This window comes from Gopherus evgoodei, chromosome 2 (genome assembly GCF_007399415.2).
Source record: "Gopherus evgoodei ecotype Sinaloan lineage chromosome 2, rGopEvg1_v1.p, whole genome shotgun sequence".
Classification (NCBI taxonomy): Eukaryota; Metazoa; Chordata; order Testudines; family Testudinidae; genus Gopherus; species Gopherus evgoodei.
The window spans coordinates 248,916,128-248,938,377 of NC_044323.1; the positions used below are offsets into that span (position 1 = coordinate 248,916,128).

General features: G+C 39.4%; 1 protein-coding gene across 1 annotated transcript in view; it reads left to right on the forward strand.

The window, feature by feature from the left end:
- Positions 1–22,250, forward strand: part of CNBD1 (cyclic nucleotide binding domain containing 1) — a 309,025-nt gene that overhangs the window by 3,297 nt on the left and 283,478 nt on the right. Inside the window, exons 2-4 of the mRNA XM_030549461.1 lie at positions 1,174–1,287; positions 8,353–8,428; positions 18,476–18,589. Coding sequence (XP_030405321.1) covers positions 1,174–1,287; positions 8,353–8,428; positions 18,476–18,589 — 304 coding nt within the window. The remainder of the gene's footprint in view (positions 1–1,173; positions 1,288–8,352; positions 8,429–18,475; positions 18,590–22,250) is intronic.

The window sequence follows — 22,250 nt, forward strand, 5'->3', positions numbered from 1 at the left end:
TTCTTTTCTTTAATGCTCCTGAAAAAAAGGGTTATGTAGCTGTTGATCACATAGAGAAGTATTTATTATTTAATCCATAGAGATATATTATTATATGTCTTGTATTATGCATAAATATAGTTTACATGGTGTGCTTTTTGTGAATTGCTAACATCTGATGTAAAACCAGCTTTGATAATCAGAGAGGACTATGAGCTGAGCTTCTTTGTTGCTAATACTTACAGAGCAACCCCAGCTGCACACCAGGCACTGCTGCTTGCATGTGCTGAAATGCAGTGACCCACTCCTATCAACAGGGTGTACTTTTCCTATTCCCTTTGTGGCTATGGATTTTTCCTGCTGCAGGGACACTGCTGTGGCCTCTTCTTCCACACTAGGGTCTTCATTCTCTCTCCATTGCATGAGGCCCCCTATTGAGGTTCACTAGGTAACTACCTGGCCACTAAGAAGGGAGATTTGGGCAGTTATGCAGGAGCTGTAGAAAGACATCAGGAGTCACCTGAGGAAACTGGAAGGCTTAACAGATTTGCATAGAATTTTCTTCCTTAATGAGAAATTGAGTCACCTGGATCAATGACTTTTCAAGCACTCTTGCTCAGTCACTCTGACCAACCCACCAGTCAGAGGAGGATGCTCTTGCCAACTCTTGATTTTTATTGCAAGTCATACAATATTTAGTGGAGTCATGTTTAGATGAGGGTCTCATCTCAGCATTCATTTAAAAATCTAGTAAGTTTCTAGCCCTCCTGTTGGAGAGAAAAATATTAAAAACCTGACCCTAAAACCTCAAGCCACTGGGAATAAAAAGAATCCTAAATTATTATATTTTTAAATCTCTTGATTTTCTCTTAAGCCAATCTCATGATTTTTGAATGCTTGGGTCTGGCAATACTGTAACACAATGACCCTGGGTGGGTCAGTGTCAGTCGGTATCTGTCTCTAAAATCATGGGCTTCTATTGCATGAGATAAAATATCTAGGTCTATTGAAATTAGGCTGTAGCAGGCTCCTCAATGTCTGGTAGTGGTGGAACAGTGGAACAGTTGTGCTCTAAAGGGGAACAGTGGCGCTCTGAATAATCATAGGTTGCTGGCTTGAATGTTGACAAGATAGCATGTGTCTTTATGACCTGAGAGAATCATGCTGGCTTTTTCTTTGTGACCTCACTTGAAGGAGGGGGTGGGAGGCAGGGGAGGAGGAGTTGGGATTCCAACGAGGCTCCCTCAGAAAAGACCATGTTGCTGCCTCTTGCTGCTTCTGCTTCAGCTCCCAGCAAAGCACAAACTTGTGAGCGTGTAACTCTTTTTGCTGCTGCTGAAAAAATCTAATTGCTATAGGAGTATTGCTAAATCCCTGCTGTAATGGGACTAGTCATGGGTTTAACTGGATTTTTTTTTTACAATCCAATGGAACTAGTTTTCATGCTAAAATATTTATATATGAATGTTTTTATTTCTTTGTCACTTATAAAATTTCTTAAGATCTAGATATTAGTAGTGTATGAGATATTTGTATTTGTCTGCACAATACGGAGGATATTTAGGATGCTAGATAAATAATTTCCTTGGGGTTATAAACTTTTTTCTCATTTGAAATTTTATTTTATGTTTTAAAAAAACATAGAATGTATATGAAAATAATTCAAATGTAGCTATGAAGGCCCATTGGACAGGTACCGCTAGCATGATATAAGGAAAATAAAAACCACCAAAACCCAATATGGTCTGGCATAGAGACTGTAAAGTATATAAGATATCACTGAAACCGCAAAGATTATAGAATGAAAATTAAACAGTCAAGGTAGCTTTTCAACATTATGACAGCCATGACTCTGGCTCTTTCTAGGAATGCAAAGAATGGAATATTTTTCTTATGAAGCTACTATTGTTTTTTTTAAATTCTTTGTCTGGAGGAGGGTACTAGACATACAGACCCTCTCCAAGCAAAACTTTCTCCTTTGTGTTATTTCTTTATATGGAATATCTTTCCTAGGGTTATGCGGAGCGATAATGTTTTCTTTCTTCTAAATGAAAAATGTGGAATTTTCAAAAGTGCTTGGGCCTCACCCTGCTTTCATCGAATCACTCAGATGGGAGTTTTCCCATTACCTTTGGTGGCAGCAGAGCTGGGTGTTTCTGAGAATCCCACCAGGGGTGTCTGCTTCTTTGAAAACTGTTGCTGTTGTAGGCCAAGTGGGCATTCAGAGTTTCTGTCATTTAAAAAAGAATAATAAATCAATTAGGTTTAAATACATTCAAGTATTTATCAGCCAGATATCAATTCTAGGGCTCCTGCCCCCAAATGTGTCCTTGTGGAGTCACTATGACAGCTCATGACATAAATGTCCTTTGGAATGGCCTTGGATTGTGGAGCACAGACTGCAATATGTTAAAATGGCTTTTCTGTCACCTCTTCACAGTGATCTTAGGTCAGAGAACTGATGCAATGAAAGAGAAGGAGAAAACAGCTTCCTTCTAGATCTGGGAAATGAGTGGAGGCTGTGTGTTTCATGTTCACTCTTTTGAAATTCTTTTGCATTCATGTTGCACTTAACTTCCTTTGGAAATTATCCCTGTTTGCTCAGGGCCTGATCTGGATATGGATGGAGCAGCTGCAGAGCTCCTCCACTGTTTTCCCTAAGGGTGATGGGTGCTCAATAGGGGTTCTGCATTTCTCAGGATAAGGATCTAACTGTGTCAGACAAACACCATGGGTGAGAAATTGGCCCCGCTGAAGTCAGGGGCAAAATTTCTATTGACCCAGTGGGGCCAAGATTTCACCGTTAGGACAGCTAATCTTTTTGTGTGCTCTGAAATGATTGGCTCAATAAACTCAGAAAAGAGCAGCAATCTTCAGCTGAACAGTTATCTGGCCCTTCTTATTTGGAAACCCTATGAAAATCCCTGAACAGTAAAGAATGTGAGCTCCAAAACTGATAGTTTTCCATCTGTCACATAGACTTGCTAAGAAAGATGAAAAAATAAAACTAATTTGCTGGAATTAAAATGATTGAAGTAATGACTATCAGTTGATTGGGCATAGAAACAGGACATATTCACTCTGAGAAGTAGAAAAATATTTTAACTTATTGTATTTAAAAACGAGACTCATGCTTTAATAATATGTATGTTCCTAGCTTTTAAGGAAGCTATTTTGGACCTTTTGTCTCCAATTGAAGGGCCTATGACATTTACAACTTGAGTGAAACACGTTCCTGGCACTCATCCTGTAACATTTAGTTTGGCCTAATTATTTTCAGTGATGAGTCCGGGGCAGTTGAATGTGCTGCATACATCCAAAGGCTATACTAGCACTGCTTCATTAGGCACATGCTACATGCCCAGGGACCTTCACGGCAGTTAAGCATCTGTGCCAATTTAGACTTCCATGTTTTCAAAAACTTTTCTTGAAATATTTTACATCTCCTTTTTTTCTCACCCTGGTCCCAGTGGCATACGGTCCTCTATAATTAAGTCCTATAGCACAGGATAACGTTATTCTGGTCACAGAATGAGGCACTTTGAATGGATGGTTACAAGTTGATTGTAACGCTTAAGGACTTGCAGTATTATTTTAAAAATACTTATGTCCATCCATGTGCAAAGCCCTTTTTGGTAAACCTAAACATTTTGTCCAAAGGTAAAACATTCTGGGCCAGAGTTGCAAATTTAGGGGACATGCAATTGCTTTGCTGTATTTGTGTATGCTTGGACTATGCACACAAATACCAAATGTGTACACCAAGTTTATAGTTATATGTGACAGGTGGGTGACTACCTGGCTACATACATGCTTTCTCAGGATTTTGAGGAGAGCTAAGTTTAAGGCCTGGGTTTGGCTTGGACTATTTATTTGTGGTGTATGTTTGTATTGAGAAAGGAGTGAGGATGATATTCTTATTTACCTGTACGCTTTGTGACTTAAAAGTAATGCCAGGTTGCTTTGGATGTGACATATTATGTCTATTTATGTAAATAATATATAAATATAAGATTTCTGTTCCAGAAAATGCAATATAAAATTAGTTCTATAGAATAAAGTGAACTAATAGGACTAGGGTATAAAGTATGAGTATATTGCCACAGGACTTTATAACCAGGGATGGTGGAGACAAAATGTGACTTAATTGTGTAATCAGTCATTTAAAGCATTTGTTAAAATTAAAATTATCGAAATTATGTGGATAGTAATCAGTTTTCATTATAGTTCTTTGCACATCTCAATTCTATAATTAGATGGTGGCATCTGTCATTACTGATTAATTTGTAGACAGCTCTCTCCTCCCACCAAGAATTTGCTGTGTACCAAGTCAAACTTTTCATCATCTGGAAATGTGAAATAAAAGTGCCATTAATTTGGGGGTGTCAGATTTTCTTTCTGTAATTTTGGAGGGCAGGTGCTGCTGTTTAGAAAGATCGGTATATTTTTCCTAGTATTTTCTGAAGTGAAAGTCTAACAAGCTATATGCAGTTCTGCTAGTACTGGGTAAAAAGAACTCTGGCAGTTGAAAGCTGACACCGGGATTGCAAATAGCAATCACACCTTTTTTAAAGCCTCTTGCTGCAAGGCATCTGCACGTTGGGTTCAGTAGTCCATGAAAATCTGTCCTGCCTATAGAAGTGAAAGAGCAGTCTGAAAACAACAAAAAGTTTCCCTCCTAAACCAAGTAGGTTTTAAACATGCCGGCTGTCACTGTGCCTCAGTGGGTCCTTGTATCACCACCAAAACCACTAGATGTAATGATGAGTGGGTATTTAAGACCAATTGAATCAAGCAAAAGGGTTCTTCTGATCCTAAAGGACCAGCCACTTACCCAAGTCAATATATAACTCAGGTGTTACCCAATAATCATGCTGTTGCCAATCCTTTAGTATCTAATATCTAAAGGTTTATTTATAAAAAGAAAGGTGAGAGTTAAAACTGGTTAAAGGAATTTAAATACATACACTAACTGCAAAATTCTTGGATCAGACTTGTAGCAGTGATAGAATAAACTGCTGGCTTGTAAGTCTCTGGTTGCTTCCAATTAATTGGAAGGTCCTCAGTCCCTTGTCCAGAGGTCTGAGCAGGAAAGAATCAAAATGGAGATGCTTCCAGGGCCTTTTATAGCTTCTGCCATGTGGAGGGAAACCAGTTGTTTCAAACAAAGCCCTCCACACAGCTTGTGAAAAAATACAGGTAACAAGATGGAGTTTAATGTCACATGGCCTCATCACATGCCTTTGCATGCTTTGCTGAGTCATAGCAGGGGCCATCACCCATATTCTAGTTAGAACGCTCACATGAAAGTCCATTAAGTATAGATAGTTATCTTCCATGGTCCATTGTGCGTTAAGTGTTCTTTGATGGGCCATTCAACTTGAATAGTCCCTTCAGAATATGCTGGCTAAATACCTTGTGGATGTTATTACAGGAGCAAACATATTTGAAATATAGGTACATAGTCAATATTCATAACTTCAGGTACAAAATTGATACATGCGTGCAAGTAAATAATCATAGTAAGCAAACCATAACTTTTTCATAGACACTTTACATGACACACTTTGTACAAGATTTGTTGTGATTATATAACAGCAGTGACAATAATGATCTACATAATCATATTTTAATCATATAATGTCAGACCGAGTGAACTCCTGGCCCCATTATAGTCAACAGGAGTTTACCGTTGACTTTAGTGGGGCCAGGATTTCACCTCCAGTCATTGCTGAACACCTTTTCTTAGCGGTTACTCCTGGTAGGCCCAACACCATAAGGGAAATAAAGGCTGGCCACTTAGGCAATGAGATGGTGAAGAAACAGATTAACTGAATGTGGTGCAGGAAGGTGTAATTCTACACTCCTTTGTGCTGCAGGGTGTATTCAATGGAGGGCAGGCAGTGTTGCACTCGCCTGCCTGCCTGCTCATCTACCCTTCCTTGGGGTTTCTACTAGGGCTGTCAAGCGATTAAAACATTTAATCATGATTAATCACATTGTTAAACAATAATAGAATACAATTTATTTAAATATTTTGGATGTTTTCTACATTTTCAAATATATTGATTTCAATTACAACACAGGATACAAAGTGTACAGTGCTCACTTTATATTTTTTATTACAAATATTTGTGTTGTAAAAAACAAAAGAAATAGTATTTTTCAATTCACCTAATACAAGTACTATAGTGTAATGTCTTTATCATGAAAGTTGAACTTACAAATGTAGAATTGGGAACAAAAAATAACTGCATTAAAAAATAAAACAATGTAAAACTTTAAAGCTTACAAGTCCACTCAGTCTTACTTCTTGTTCAGCCAACTGCTAAGACAAACAAGTTTGTTTACATTTGCAGGAGATAATGCTGCCCACTTCTTGTTTACAAAGCCACCTGAAAGTGAGAACAGGTGTTTGCATGGTACTGTTGTAGCCAGCATTGCAAGATATTTACATGCCAGATTTGCTAAAATTTGTGAGTGCAGTTATGTAACAAAAAAAAAATCTACATTTGTAAATTGCACTTTCATGAGAGAGAGATTGCACCACAGCATGAGGTGTATTGAACTGAAAAACACTATTTCTTTTGTTTATCATTTTATAGCCAAATATTTGTAATAAAAACAACAATATAAAGTGAGCAGTATACACTTTGTATTCTGTTGATTCTAATAGAAATCAATATATTTGAAAAGGTAGAAAACATGCAAAGTATTTAATAAATTTCAATTGGTATTTAATGCTTAACAGTGCAATTAAAACAGTGTTTAATCATGATTAATTTTTAAGACTGTGATTAATTTTTTGAGTTAATTGTGTGAGTTAACTGCGATTAATCGACAGCCCTCATTTCCACTCATTCTAGTTAACTTCAGACTCCACGAGGGCAGTATGGGAGTCTAGCCAATGGAGGCCGGTCAGTCAGCACGGCCCTTATATGTCCCATTTCAGGCCAAAATCCTACCCTATCTACATTCTGCAGGTCGCTCCATCCCCCATGGTACAGGATGGTTCACTGACATTGGCCCATAGGCTGAGAATCTACATTTCTACACTGTGAAGTCTGGAGCCAAAAAACATGTGTTCTTGCTGCAGGACTGTGCAGTGTGAAACTTCTAGATGGCCTGCTCTCCTGATGAGCTGGCACTTAGCATAGAGGATAACGTTGTATCTGACTGTAACATGCAGCCTGCAAAGCATTATATAAGGATACATTAGAAAGAACTAGAAAACACTCTGTTATCAGGCCAATTATTTCAAGGAGCTCAGGTTGCATAACTATGAAAGGAAGATAGTTGTGGGGGTATATGGGGAGATTGTAAATGACTCATCCTTAGCTCATGCAGCTCAGTACTGGGATGTTTTTCTTTTGGTCCTTGCAAGCTGCAAAGTACTAAATGCCACTTGTTTATAGGCAACATTAAAGTTACAGTGAGCAATTAACGTGAACACACCAGGGATTTTGCCACAAACTGGTTCACGGACTCTATCAAATCTCAAATTCCTTTTCCCACATATTAATAAATTGGCAGCTGAGATGAAGTGAACAAAGCCCACACTGGACAAGGGCAGAAAGGAGTTAATTATTTGTCCTGGCCCCACACCACAACACCTGTTACCAATATCCAGCCTGGAGCAAGGGCTTGCTAGCTGGAAGGAGTCAAAAGGAAGAAAGCAGGCTTGCGAGCTGGTGTGCCCCATTGAAGAGATTTTTGGTTTTGAGGCATGGAGGACCTAGTGGAGGACTGAGCAACTTATACCAGGAACAGCAGGAGCAAGCCAGTGAAGGCTTGAATTAGAATTTCTGTTCATTTGCTTAATAAAGTCCAACCCCAGGAAGGGCTGCATGGTGCATGGATTGTGTCTTAAAGCAGTGTCAGAGCTGCTGTGATGCTATAATGAGTGTGCATCGCTTTAGATGTAAGACTTTCTGTAAACTTCCCTTACCACTGTGGAACTTTGAAGATGGTATCATTAATATAGTCACTGTAAAAAGGTGTGTTGTTATCTCATGTTAGCTAACTTGATAGCAGTGAAGACAAGACAACTTGGTTTAGCAGTTCAAGTTCAAGCCTATAGCAGAAGAACCTGAGGTTGAAGTACAGTGACCAGATGTCCCGGTTTTATAGGGACAGTCCTGATTTTGGGGTCTTTTTCTTATATAGGCTCCTATTACCCCCCCACCCCCTGTCCTGATTTTTCACATTCGCTGTCTGGTCACCCTAGTTTGAAGTGAGCTGCTAATTTGAGTGGGAGTTGCCTAAAATACTTCTATTATTATATTTTGGGCTCTGTCTGTACATCTGTGTATCTCATAAAGTCTGGATTCATTCTAAAGATATCATCCATATGTTTTTATTTATTATTTTCAGATAAGAAAAAAACTTCTAAGAGGATAAACTATGATCAGTTGGATGCATTGTGTAGCATCAGTGGGCTACAAAACAGGTAACTAACTCTAATGAATACATTTGCTTCTATTTATAGCTTTGTTAGGAAAGGGCATTAGTAAAACAATTCTTAAAGTGTGGTTACAGTCTGAAAAGTCTGTGTGAAAGCGCAACCTTTTTACAGCACAGATCTGCTCCCTGTATGTGCTATAGTCTTTATTTAGTGATAAAAATAGATTTATATTCCTTTTTACTTCTTCTTTACCCCAGAGCCAGGACAGCTATGGGAGAGTGAAGTGTGTTATATTACAGCAATAAACCACTCCAAGGTGTGCAGTGTTAGGCTATTAGTAAACGCCTTAAGTGTTTTTCAGTTATGCAGAAGGGGATCAGTAGATTGCTAATACACATCCTGGGGAAGGTATAGTGTTATAGCAAATGACATTCATTTGAAAAATTGGAGTGGAGAGGTGTGTGTTCTTGCAATATAATAAATGCTTCATATTAGAAGAACAAGAGAAATCAGGGGATTATAAACAGTTTTTCTCTACTGTTTTAAATGTATTTACTGTTCCTTGAACTCTAACTTTTCTCTTTTTAAACTTCTTTGGACTATGTTCAGGTCATACCCATGAACCCAGCTGTCCTTTCAGCAGCAATTCTTGGCCCATCAGCCACTTTCAACTTGTTTTTTAGTCAAACACAACCCCTCCTCCCACCTCTGCCTCCTCCCCCAATTTGGCAAATAGATCCATTCCTCGCTTAGGCCCCAATCCTGTAAATAATGTATGCACACATTGAACTTTAAATATTGCGCAGTCCCATCAACTCCAATGGGATTCCTCATCAACTTAAAGTTTAAGCACAAGTGCAACTTCAGGATTGGGGCCTAAATTTGAAACGCATCGATATTCCAAATTTAGCTTTTTAGAGTAGTAAGTGAATTAAGAGTGGCTAGAATAGCAATCAATAAGCTTCTGCTGAAAGAAGAGCATCCATTTTATCCTCCAGCTTCCTCTTCCCTCGTCTTCCAGTCTGCACTCATCCATCTTGGATGCACAGAACTACATGCAGCATCAGGCCCTTGATTGCTAGGAATATCCCTTATATATTTTTGTCTCTTAAAAGTATGTTAAATACTGTGCAATAGAAGCAAAGAGAGGACTCAGGTACCTTCTCAGATCCCATTCATAGTGTTCTGGTAAATAAGCTTTTTGAGACAGGGCCTCTCTTTATTCTGTGTTTATACAGTGCCCAGCACCATGGGGTCCTGGTCCATGACTGAGGTGTCCAGGAACTACAAATACATATAAATACTGCACAACACAGAGATGAAAGTTTGACTCTGAAGATAATTTACTTTTATAAGGTTTCCCAATCTCCCACAATTATAAAAAACTTGCCATTAAAAAACCTGATTCCTGGCCATGCAAAATCTCAGCCACAATGCTGCATTAATGCAGCTTTCTCGTGTATCTTAATAAAGTTCAGTTGTTTGTATGTGCAGTGAGTTGCTTCTCAGATTTTGGATGAGATAAATGTCATGCAAATCACATTTTTCTGTATGTATGTAGCCATCCAAAACCTTAAATCAAAGATTTTGTTTTCTAATTAAAAAATAAGATTCCAGACATATTAATCAACAAGATTGCATTATGCAAATAAACTCAAGTCACCTGCACTGGGTAATGACTAGTTTATTTATTGCAGTTGTTGCAATCCCACCACCTAATACTGAGCTGTTCATGGGGAGCAGCAAAAGGGAAGAGAGAAAAGGAAGGGAGGGAATGAGGGAAGTGGGGAAAGAAGGGGCAGAGCAGTTCTGAACATGTCTGTCCTGGTAAGGACTGTCAGAGGGGGAAGACAATGATAGAAAGGTAAAGGAGTAAAGGCAGGAGGATGGAGTAGTGCGAGAGCTGCAGTGACCATACATGAGCTAGTGCGAGAGCTGCAGTGACCATACATGAGCATGTGTGCTTCCACTCCCACCCTTTCTCCCACACCATTCTCCTCAGAGAGAGATGTCTCCCGATATATAGTACATTCATCTCACTATCCCTATGAGACACCCAGCCATCTTGCAGAACTTCCTCCTGTCAAAGTCCTGCCTCCCCTCAATGCACTTCACCTTCTTCCTGGAGGGCAGAGACCCATGCTTCACTTGTTTCCATCCAAGGTAAGATGGATCTGAGTTTAAGCCTCCTTTTGGATTGAAATGCAGGTAAAATCCATCTTCCAAACTCTGATTTGATGAGTTTGTGTAACCCAAAATCCCTCTGTGGCCATCAACCCAGATGATTGTACCTCTGTTTCTATTGTATTAAAGTGTATTTTCAGTCCAATATGAATCATACCTTTTAATAAACTTCTGATTTTAAGAAGGTTTTTGTGAAGACCTTTGTAAAATTAGGATTTTCTGCTAATAACTTGAAGAAAGTTTGTTGGAATCTTGGCGTGAATAATAAAATAGTGATCTGGTTCCAATATTTAGAGTACACACACATCAAGAAAATACAGTGGCTTTTAAATATTTTGCGAAGCCAGACAACTTTTTCTTGAAGGAACACCAAGGGGCAGATTCAAGATCACTATCAAAGTGAGCCTGAACAAATGGGGGATCTGTGCCTGGGCTTGCGGCCAAAGGAATCCTCTTTTTCTTCCAGTGCATAGCGCACTAGCACAACTGCACCCCAGCAATTGGTACAGCCCATGGGCTGCAGTAACAGTGATTGCTTCCTCCCCTTCTCTACCTCCTCACAATGGGGATTTTCAATAGCGGTTCTGCATCATCGTGGAGCCACTGGCTCTGCTTTCCCTTTAGTCCTGGCTCTCTCCATGCCACATAGAGAGCATCCAAAGAGCACTGTTGCATGGTCAGCAACTGATGCAAATACCCTTCTGCAGCCTTCCCATAGCCTGTCCTCACCTTGTTTGGTGGAACATATAAGGGGTTAGGAAGCACGTCTGGCTCTAAGAAAGAGAAGACTGCTCAGTGTCTTATGGTGAAATCTTGGCTCTGTTGGAATCAGAGACAAAACTCCCATTGACTTCAACAGGGCCAAGATTTCACTTGAGTGTAAGTCACATTAGTGGAGATCATAACACAGAGTCTATCCCCGCTAGTCATGTTAAAGCCAATTAATGGAAGAAGGAATTATTTCTACTTCACCATTGTGTTGCTAATAGGTTTTGTTACATGAATAGTTGGTTTTCTTCCTGAAAATAAGACCAATTATAAATTATACCCTTTACTAGAGAGGGCTACTCAGACATTTGTTTTAGGTGCTTTGTGAGTTGTTACTAATATACTATAGCCACCAGATTCCTTGTTGTTTTAATATACTATATAGTTCATCTGAAAAAAGCAGTAAGGAAAGAAAGGACTAGACATTTTAAGATCAATCAGAACAGGCAGTTTTGAACAGGATTGATGTAATGCCTCTCTTTAAAGAGTATACAGCTTACTGCTTTGTGTTCTGACCGTGTTTCCCCCCTCAGGCAGCACACACAGGGACTGTCAGTTTAATTGGAATTTCTAGAGTCTAAGGAGCCAAGTAGCTGTTTTTCCTCAGTTCTTGTAAAAGGCAAAATGCGAAATAAAACAACATCATCATGAGAATTAGCTATTCATGGGCATTCATCCTGTTCACACTCTGAAGCTCCTATGTCAATGAGACTAGTTTTGATTATCATATCTTAGGGAAAATTGTCCTGTGCCTGTGTAGATTAAAATCACATTGGAACAGCTGCTATTGCCCAGATTCATGCAGGCTAAACTGATTGTTTGTATCAGTCTGATAGCTAACTGTTTGTTAGCATCCTTAAAAGAGAGGAGAGGCAGCTTAAGTTCTTGCAGTTACTTAGATGAGCAAGTGCTCTTCCTACAGAATGTGCTTCTTTAAGGAGTTATTTTGGTGTATTACCATTTTTGAGCAGTAAACAAAATAAACAAAAACAGATTTTTCAAAATTGCTATACCTCTTCCTTCCTTTCCAAGGATGGAGACTGGGTGGACAGAACTATGTTGAGATATGTGTAATTTAGAAGTTTCATCTCACTTTGCTCTCAATCCTGTGAAGTGCTGAGGCACACACAGGGCATCTAGCACCAGACAACACTCTTACTCTGTAATCTGATTTGGGGATTCCACCTACTCACATAAAAAACGTAACAAAAAAGCATAGAAGTAAAGAGGAACATGTGGAAGGGCAACTGAGAAAAGAAAGCAGGATTGTAGATATGGGAATTAAAGTTGGCCCCATATTTGACAATTTAACCAAATATTTCTCTTTAATCAAGTTATTAAAAATCTGTGTTTACAACTTTGGTTACTGTAACTTGGTCATGACTCTTTGTGCTGAGGGTGGGGGAGAGAAAGTATCTTTGTGAAGCATCACAGGAGATTTCCCTCAAATTACTCATGTTCCAGCCACTGGCTGGAGAGCACTAGATGGAGGCTTTTGGGAGAATAGCAAGGTTGCTTTTTAACAGACTCAGTCAGTGGTGGATGGGGGGCGGGAAATAGGGACATGTTACTTTCTTCCAGCCTTCCTCATTCTGAGCACCCTTTGGACTGAGAAATAAGAAGCTAAAGTCAGGAACCAAATATGATACCACTAGGAAACAGGGCTGGCCTGGCTTTGCAGTTTTATGACTAAATCTTGCCCCTTAGCAGAAAAACGGATAATGGCCAAAAAGTGACATATTCACTCTCTTGTGGACCTCCCACTGGATTTTTCAGTGACAGAGGTGCATAGTAAAGGCACATCTGCACATATGGATTTATTTTGGTACTTAGCTATCAAACTTGTAACATGCCCAACTGTGAGGCCAAATCATGCAGTCATCTCACACAGAGGAGACTGAGTATAGAACGCATAATGTGCCCTCTGGTCATAATTTTCTGTACCAGCTGAGGCAGAAAAGCTACAGTCATTGTGCAGCATTACAATTTACCCTTATATTATCAAAATATCTAGACCTTTACATCACATTTTTGCTTCGGCTGAGAAACGGAGAAAATACCCAAATGCCCTACAGAGTGGTTCTCAAATGTATTTGATCGTGCCCTCCTTCTTTGTGTCTGTAGTTGTTTACATCCCCCCACCACCACACAAGTACATAAACCAATTATAAAAAAAATCAACATGCAACTCTCACTAAATATTAGAAACAGTAAGGCATTGATTCAAACAGAGCTATGGATCCATTTTAATAAGAGCAAAAGCAAAACTGCGATGGTGGTCAATGCTTACAATTAAATGCACATGCTGCGTTGTAGCAACCTGATTAACATACATATGGCAACAACTTTGTATAATGCATTATATAACCAGAAATCCGTCAAAATGCACAGTACCATCTAGAGTCAAATGCATAGTGCCATCTGAGGACCTGGTATGTCTAGAGGAATCAGCTTTGCTAGTTATTCATTGCTGTGGGTAAAATGTGTGCAGCATGTTTTTTCCCCCCTAAAGCTTCTCATCCCCCCTACCCCATACATTCTGGGCCCATTGGACATGCACACAGATGATGCATCCAGAACACTCCCATGGTCCTTCACATGATGAATACCTCATTGTGCATTCTGTCTGGGGATGATTCTTAACATATACATGGTCACATCAGTTTCAGTTCTATGTTAATCAATATTTGCATGGTGTTAGGAGAAAATGAAATCTCCTTAGTGTAGCATTAAATTACACTTCATACCAAAATCTTCATTCTCACAATAGTGTCATATTGCTATTTGGCTTCATTGTGCCCTCTTCCTACACCTATTGTGTGGAGAGACCCTCCCCCACACAAAGCTCCTGCACACCTTCATGTCCAGCAATCTGGAGAGATCATGGTTCAGTTTACCACTGCTATGTTTTTCAGTGCAAAACCAGAAGGTTGGATGGGTAACAATTATGATGTACATCCTACATATGAGATCTGCAGTCTGGATATAATGAGATGATTTCATCCCTAATGAAATTCAGTTCCAATACAGTATTTATTTCATGCAGAGCTTGCCTATTGACTTTTAGTCTTGAAGTACTTTGATGGTTTGCCAGGGGAGACTTAAAATGGTGGTGTTTAGGGAAATTATTACTTGATTAGCTTAACTAGAGAATCTTATATTTTCTTCTGTAATCGCAGCAGAAAAATTAAAATAGGGCATAGATAACCTTTTATTTATGATGTTTGAACTTCAATTGTCTAGAGAGCAAAAAAAACCCCAAACTCTCAAATCCACAAATTATGCCACAAACCTTAATATCGCCATACACTTGCAACAATGTCACAGGATTGTGCACCAAATTCAAGTTTGGCTTTAAATGGATGCAATCACATTGAAGTCAACGTAGGTATCCCTTTACATCAGAGGTGAATTTGGACCAATGTCTTGAAAATGAGGAAGAGAATAACTTGAAAGGCAAAGGAGCTACTGTGGTTTATAAAGAACTGAGTGAATGGATAGCAGTAAATAGATATCTTAAAGCACAGTATTTTAGAAAGTCAAAAACAGTAAGGCAGAGTGAAATTTGAGCTGGAGAATGCGAGTGTGACACTGGCAGACCAGATCATGTCAGAGTATATTCAGGCCAATTCACTTGTATATTAGTATAGATCAGAGGTTCTCAATCTGTGGCCTGAGCTCCATTCAGGTGGTCTGTGAATATTTTCCTCTAAGGTGTGTGCCTGGGTGGCTGAACACAAGAGAATGAAGGGCCACCCACCTAATCAGTGGAGCCACACAGGCGTGGCTTCACTAATTAGGTGCCTGGACTCTGGAAAAGACGCACATGTAAGGTGAGGTGGCCTTGGGGGTAATAGGAGAGAAAAGGGGGTGGGGCGAATTTAGGACATGCAGGGCTGCAGTGGCCAGAGAAAGAGGTGACTTTCCCCAGTTCGGTGGCTGCCATGGTGGGGGAAAGAGGGAGAGACAACCCTCCTTCCCAGCCCCAGCTCGGGGCCTGCTATGGTGGTGGAGATAGGGCACATCCATTGCATTAGAAAGGTAAGACTACTGATACTAAAATATGAGTTGTGTGCTTTTATTTGTAGAACAAAAAACGTTAATTATTAAGTTTTTTATACATTGTGCTTTTATCCAAAGCTCTTTACAGTAATTAGCCAATGGTACAAACAACATTTGGAAAGATCATTAAGTGGTCTGCTGAGACCCACAGCAATTTTCAAGTGGTCTGCAAAAGAAAAAGTTTGAGAACCACTAGTATAGATCAAAGTGTTTGTTAAATGTATAAGTGTTTTGGATGTTTAAATTTCATAAATGGGATGTCACGTGCACTGTTTTTACTTATCTGTGTCCTGTCATAATGTAATAACAAGCATGTACATTGTACGTACCCTGTAGCTAAATAACTCATCAGACATCAAAAAGCGTTGTGGAATGCTAATGAGGGACTTTATCAGAAAAAAAAGCTAATTACAAAGCAAATGGGCATTGTATGTGATGACTGGAGGTCAGAGACTCGAAGTGCATTCTTCATGCCCTGTCATCAAAGGAAAAGCCCATGTGGGTAATAAGACTGTCAGCAGAACATATAAATATAGATTCTAGGAAAGATCCTTCATCTCTGAACTGTTTGGACTCTTACAGGGAAGTCTACCAGATGCAAAGTGGAGATCCCCAGAGACAATCTGGGTACCCTGAAAAGACTTTTGGGAAACTGGCAGTTTATTACATCACTGTCATCATTTGGATTACAAACTGTGATTCACCTGTACATATTTTACCCATTTTAACCTCTCAATAACTCATTTCCTTTTCTTACCTAATAAACCTTAAATTACTTTACTATAGAATAGCTGTCAGCATTGTCTTTGGTATAAGATCCAGAGTACCAATTGGTCTTTTGGGACTGAGAGAAACCTGATGAGGTGTGATTTTTGGTTTGAGTGACCATCATCACAAAATTCAGTTTGTCTGAGTGGCAAGATAGTCTGGAGAGTCTAAGGGGACTGTCTGTGACTCCATGGTAAGACTGTTATAGTGATCCAGGAGTTCACCTTTGTTACTGGCTTGGTATAATCTAATTATAGAACATACCACTAGTTTGGGGTGTCTGCCCTTGTTTTCTGTCAGTCTGTCCTGAGATAGGCACTCACAGCTGTGAGCCACTCCAGACAGCATGACAGAGGGTCTGGATCATTTATTGATGGCAATAACCTTTTAAAAGCAGCGAAGAGTCCTGTGGCACCTTTTAGACTAACAGACATTTTGGAGCATGAGCTTTCGTGGGTGAATACCCACTTCGTCGGATGCATGCATTCACCCACGAAAGCTCATGCTCCAAAACGTCTGTTAGTCTATAAGGTGCCACAGTACTCTTTGCTGCTTTTGCAGATCCAGACTAACACGGTTACCCCTCTGATACTTAGTAACCTTTTAGTTCAGCACATTTCAAAAATGCATTTCTGAACAATTGCCGGCCAAGTTTCTTCAAGATAGCGCATAATTAAAGAAGGAAACTCAGTTGTGTGTATTGCGATGTTTCTGAAATTAAATGCATACCAGAAAGAATCTGCTGCCTCTTTCAATGTAAAAGGTAGAAATTTACATTTCTCTTGACTCTGAAGATAAGGTAAAGATATATAAATAAAGTAGATAAATATTGCCATGTTTAATAAGCCTATGAAGTGAAATATCTTTCCAAGCTGCTTGTCATGGTCACTTCTACCACATACCTTCAAAACTAATGATGTTCTTAAACATCTAGCTGGAAATCTAGGGTCCACTGAAGTCAATGGGCAAAGTGCCCATTGACTTCAGTGGGGTCAGGATTTCACATAGTTCTGTATATCCAATGCTTTTTTAGTGCAAAATTTATTAATTTTATGTAGAACCAGATTCTGCCATCCTCACTCATGTTGAGTAGTACCTGCTATGAGAGTGCTCTGCAAAAGAAAAGTCTCTATATATGTAGGTAGATAATTGATAATGTTCCATCAGATGACAGTCAAGAATTTGCAGAATTGTTCATAGGCCTTCTGGTGTCAGTAAAAGTTGGTAATTGCAAATGGCTTCCAGAGTGCAGCTCTTTATACTGAGCTTTTACCAGTACCACACTCCATGACTAGTTCCAGTAACTTCAGTGAGACCATTCACGGAGTCATGTACTCTTCCACATGCATTAGAGAGGCAGAATGTGACTTACTAGTCACTTTGTCCAAACTCCTCTGGGTTAAGATTTGCTAGAGTGCTCACCACTCATCAGCTCCCACTATTTTCAGTTGGTGCATTTTGATGCCTAAATGGGAGCTGAGCATTTTTGGCTCTTGATTCCTCAATGGCTTATTCTGGCCCTTCATGAAAAGCCATTATAACATTCCCTTTTTAAATAAGTTGTCTCCATAGAGTCCATGTTATAATCTATTTCTTTTGATAGTTCTAAACAAGTGTGATGTTATATAAACTGTAACAGTGAAGGTAGGGCTGCCCAGAGCAGTGGGGTGGGGGGACCAACCAGAGCAATTTGCCCCAGGCCCCACAGGGCCCCCCATGAGAGTTTTTCGGGGCCCCTGGAGCGAGGTTCTTCACTCGCTCCAGGAGCCCCAGAAAACTCTCGCAGGGCCTGGGCCCCCGGAGCTTCTTCCGCTCTGAGTCTTCGGTGGCAATTCAGCAGTGGGGGGGTCCTTCCGCTCCGGGACCCACCGCTGAAGTGCCCCGAAGACCTGCAGCAGGGGGTCTTTCCACCCTGGGACCCACCGCTGAAGTGCCAGGTCTTCGGCGGCAATTCAGTGGTGGGGGGAAGACCCCAGGCTCCCTGAATCCTCTGTGGAGCCCTGACTGAAGGCAGTGAGAAAGACCTTTTTTGTGTGAGTTTCATGGCTCACTTTGAGGATAGAATTTGATCTTGTGCTCCCTTAATGTTACAGGAACAAGAGATTAAATTCCCACTGCTGTTCCCATTGAAGTCTTTGGGAATTTTTATGCAGATCCAGCTAACCAGCATGGTGCTTATCACCAGTCCCCTCTCCATACTTAAGATAATATTTTTATCTCCTCCGGTAGAAGCAGAACTGGGTGCAAATAATACTAACATTATGTCTAAGGTTTAAAATTTCTAGAATTTGTTCTTTTTCATTTCTTTAGGAAGAATCCACAAACCACTGAAGAAGCTCATCAAAAGTTTATGAAACTTTATCCCAAAATATTCTACCAAGAAAAGACTGTATTGCCAGGAATTCCTCCAAAACACTCAAAGAGGTAATGGATCTCTTCTAGCTTTTGTTTTTTGTTTTGAGAGAAAGAAAAGCATACGGTATTATCAGATCAAGCTTCACCACTGCATATCACAGAACAGCTGGAGAAGACAAAGATTAGTAGCTAGTGGCAAATTCATTTTCTGCATGAGCAGAAACATCTGTTCGTTGCTAAGAAGTACATTTGTCCAAACTTTCAAAAAAGTGTTGGTTACACTTACCTCCCAGTTTATTGTGTTTGTGAAAAAAGATTATCAGAGTGTGGCTGCTTTTATAATTTTTCCTGTCACTTTTGGGAAAAAGTGAGTGCCTCAGTGAGTAAATGGCTAATCATACAAGCATATATATCTATATAATTCAGTGTTGAACATTTAAGTCCCCGATAGTCTTTCTTTCCTTTCCTGACTGCAAGTAGAAGCCTTGCCCAGGTACTCACTTATATCATAGCAGTGGGTAGACCTAGCTGGGGCAGTAGCAGCTGCCTGAAGTTAAGTGAGGTATTATTTTGCTACAGCTACTTCAGAGACCCTGAGCCTTAAGAAACCTATGGAGGAGGAGAATACCTGTGTCCTGCAAAGAGTCTTCTGGGGGAGGGAGCAGAGAGGGAACTTCTCTTCCAAGTAAGAAGAGCAGGTAAAAAGCATCCCTGAAGATTCCTTAGCAAATATCCATGGCAGGCCATGAGAACACGTGCCCCTTAAGAGACAACAGGGGCACTGGCAAAAAGTACCTGTATCCCCCATCCCAGCATGAGAAAAAACAGAGGTGCTCCATTGTGTCTTCCTTCTCTGGAGGGTGGAGGTTTACCCTCTGACCGTGCCCTGGCTGCAACAGATGCTATGAAGGGCACAGGTATTTCTCCTCCCCAAACCCTTTATGATGGAGGGTCTTGAAGCAGGTGCAGCAGGAGCCCTTCAACTCATTTTTAGACAGCTGTTGCTGCCCTATCTGATGATGGTGAATAGAACTGGTCAGAATCCCTTGCCCAGGGAAATCTTTTTAATTTTTGTCAAAGCTTTCATACATATTTTCAGTGGATAATTTCAACTTTTCATTGAAAAACAGGTTTTTTGTTTGGTTTTTGGTAACTAAAACAAAAATGCCTTGGTTTTCTGACAGAAAAAAATGAAACGTTTTAATTATTTACAAATTCAATTTTCCATAGAAAAAATGTTGAAGAAAAATTTTCAGCTATACCCTAATAGTGAGCCTCCCTATGACTTCTACCTGCGATCAAGAAGAAAAAGTGACAGTTGGATGCAGTTTCTAAATATCCAAAATTCAGATAAAAATAATTAATTAATAAGAGAGAGACCAAGACTGACCTACTACTAACTCTAATCTTCACTTTTTTTGTAAGTGAAATTTTTTGGCTAAAACACTTTAAAACAATACATGTCTGTTAAGTATATCTAATACACACTGAAGCTAACACGAATAGCACACAGGAAAGTATTTCTCCATATGTTTTTAAATGTATCATGATCTAAAAATGACTGACATATCAGTGTTTCTACTAAAAGAGTCCCTGATCCTGCATTTGGAGATGCATTGTCAGACTCTTATACCCATATGGAGCCCCAGCAAAGCTAAAGTAGAGCAACAATGTATTAAGGGAAAGGGAAAAATTGTCTCAGTGGAGGGATTTGGAACATAATTTTATTCAAGTCTGGTTTATTTAGACCTGATGTTAGAACTATTTTCAAGACATAACACTGTTTCTGAAAAGTATTTGTTGTAGATTGCTCCCTGTGACCTCAAATATTTAAACATACTTAAAGAGCAAAGTAACTTCTACAAGGATTACTCTCTGTAAATACTATTTCTTCCCCAAAAGTTTCATTCTTAGTTATAAATATGCAATCTAATGCAAGTTTATGGTCTTGGTCAAATCTTTAGAATGTTAATTATTTTAGAACCTAAATTATGGATTCTTATGTTTAAGCTGCTGTAGATAAAATTACCTTGGCAATTTCATGATAAAGGAGGGATTCTCAGACTTTTGTACTGGTGAACCCTTTCACACAGCAAGCCTCTGAGTGCGACCTGCCTTATACATTAAAAACACTTTTTTATATATTTAACACCATTATAGATGCTGGATGCAAAGCGGGGTTTGGGGTGGAGGCTGACAGCTCGTGACCCCCCCATGTAATAACCTTGCGACCTCCTGAGGGGTCTTGACCACCACTTTGAGAACCCCTGTGATAAAGCAATATCCTGAGAGGTTAATAACTCAGCCACAAAAATTAAACCCAAATAGAAAATTTTACATTTTGCAGAAACCTTTATCTTTCAGGGCATCTAGCATGACATGAATTGCTTTGCTCCCTGCTCACATTTTTTTTAACTTATATTGTCTTATGCTTTTATAGATAGTGTTCTGAAAAATGAAGATTATCAGTATTATACAGTCATAGATGGGAAAATTACATTCCAGGTTATTGATCAAATCGTTCTTTGATTTATAGACTCCTAATCCTTCAAAAAGTGCTACAAATCTACCTGACTTCATATGTGAATCTCTTATTTATCTGTGAGGTGTATAAAAAACTCATGAAGCCAGCCATCATTAGTTACACATCTGAGTAATCATTGTAATTTATCTGCACTATATTGTCTTCAGTGATATTTCTTAAGACAATGGAATGTGAATAATTTTCAGATTTTTTTGGAGGGGAGAGGAGAGCAGAGGGGAATCAGACTAGATGTGGGTAGAGAATTTGAACCCAAAGTGCTTTTATTTATTGCAGTTTCATATACTCTGTATTGATTTGTATGTGTGACTTCTGTTGACATCAGTGGGAACAGCACAGGTGTATCCAAAGACAGAATTTCATCTGGTGGTTTTTGTATGCTTGCATCAGGTTCGATTGGAGAGTGCTGGGTAGGGAATAGTTCATAGTACTAGGCTAATACTGTAATTGCTAGATTAAATAAAAGACCACTGCAGTAACAACATTTAACACAGCAGCCTGGATTTTGCCTTTTTAGAATCTGTTTCTACTGTACTTCCTCATACGGCTCTGAGGAGATCTGCGATTGCCTTCTATGATTGTTTAAACCTAGACTGTAAGATCTTATCTATGTGCATCTGCACCCTGTTTATAGATAATAATTTGCTGCTGATTATTTGAGTGAGTTTTTTTTTTGTTTTGTATGAGTCTGTTTGGTAACAAATTTTCCCTGTATTTTCTCTCTATTTTTTTAATTCCCAATTTGGATATATGTTCACCATTTGAATGTACTGTAATATTCTGACTTAATCCTGACCTCCAAGCACGTAGCTCTGTGCAGAGTGCAAAATCATTACTGTGTATGTGTGCACTAGCATAGTAGCTCATTTGACAAGATATGGGATGATATAAGCAAAGGTTCTCAGCCCTTTAAGATCCATAACCACTTCCAGACTTGCAAAAAAAGCATAGAATCCTAAGAGTAGCATCCAGCTTTAAGGGAAAAGGCAAATTTTTAGGAGGGTGAAGGAGTGGGTAGAAAGCTGGATGGCTTAAGTGTCTATGGTTGGAGCTGCTGGAATACACTTTTTTCATAGAACTGCTGGTAGCTTTAGAATTGTGTGTTTATCTTAGGGTTTTGTATTAGCACCCATCCCTATAATATAAGTGCTTTCTGTGTAAGATTGAAAAAACAAAATCCCTAGTGAC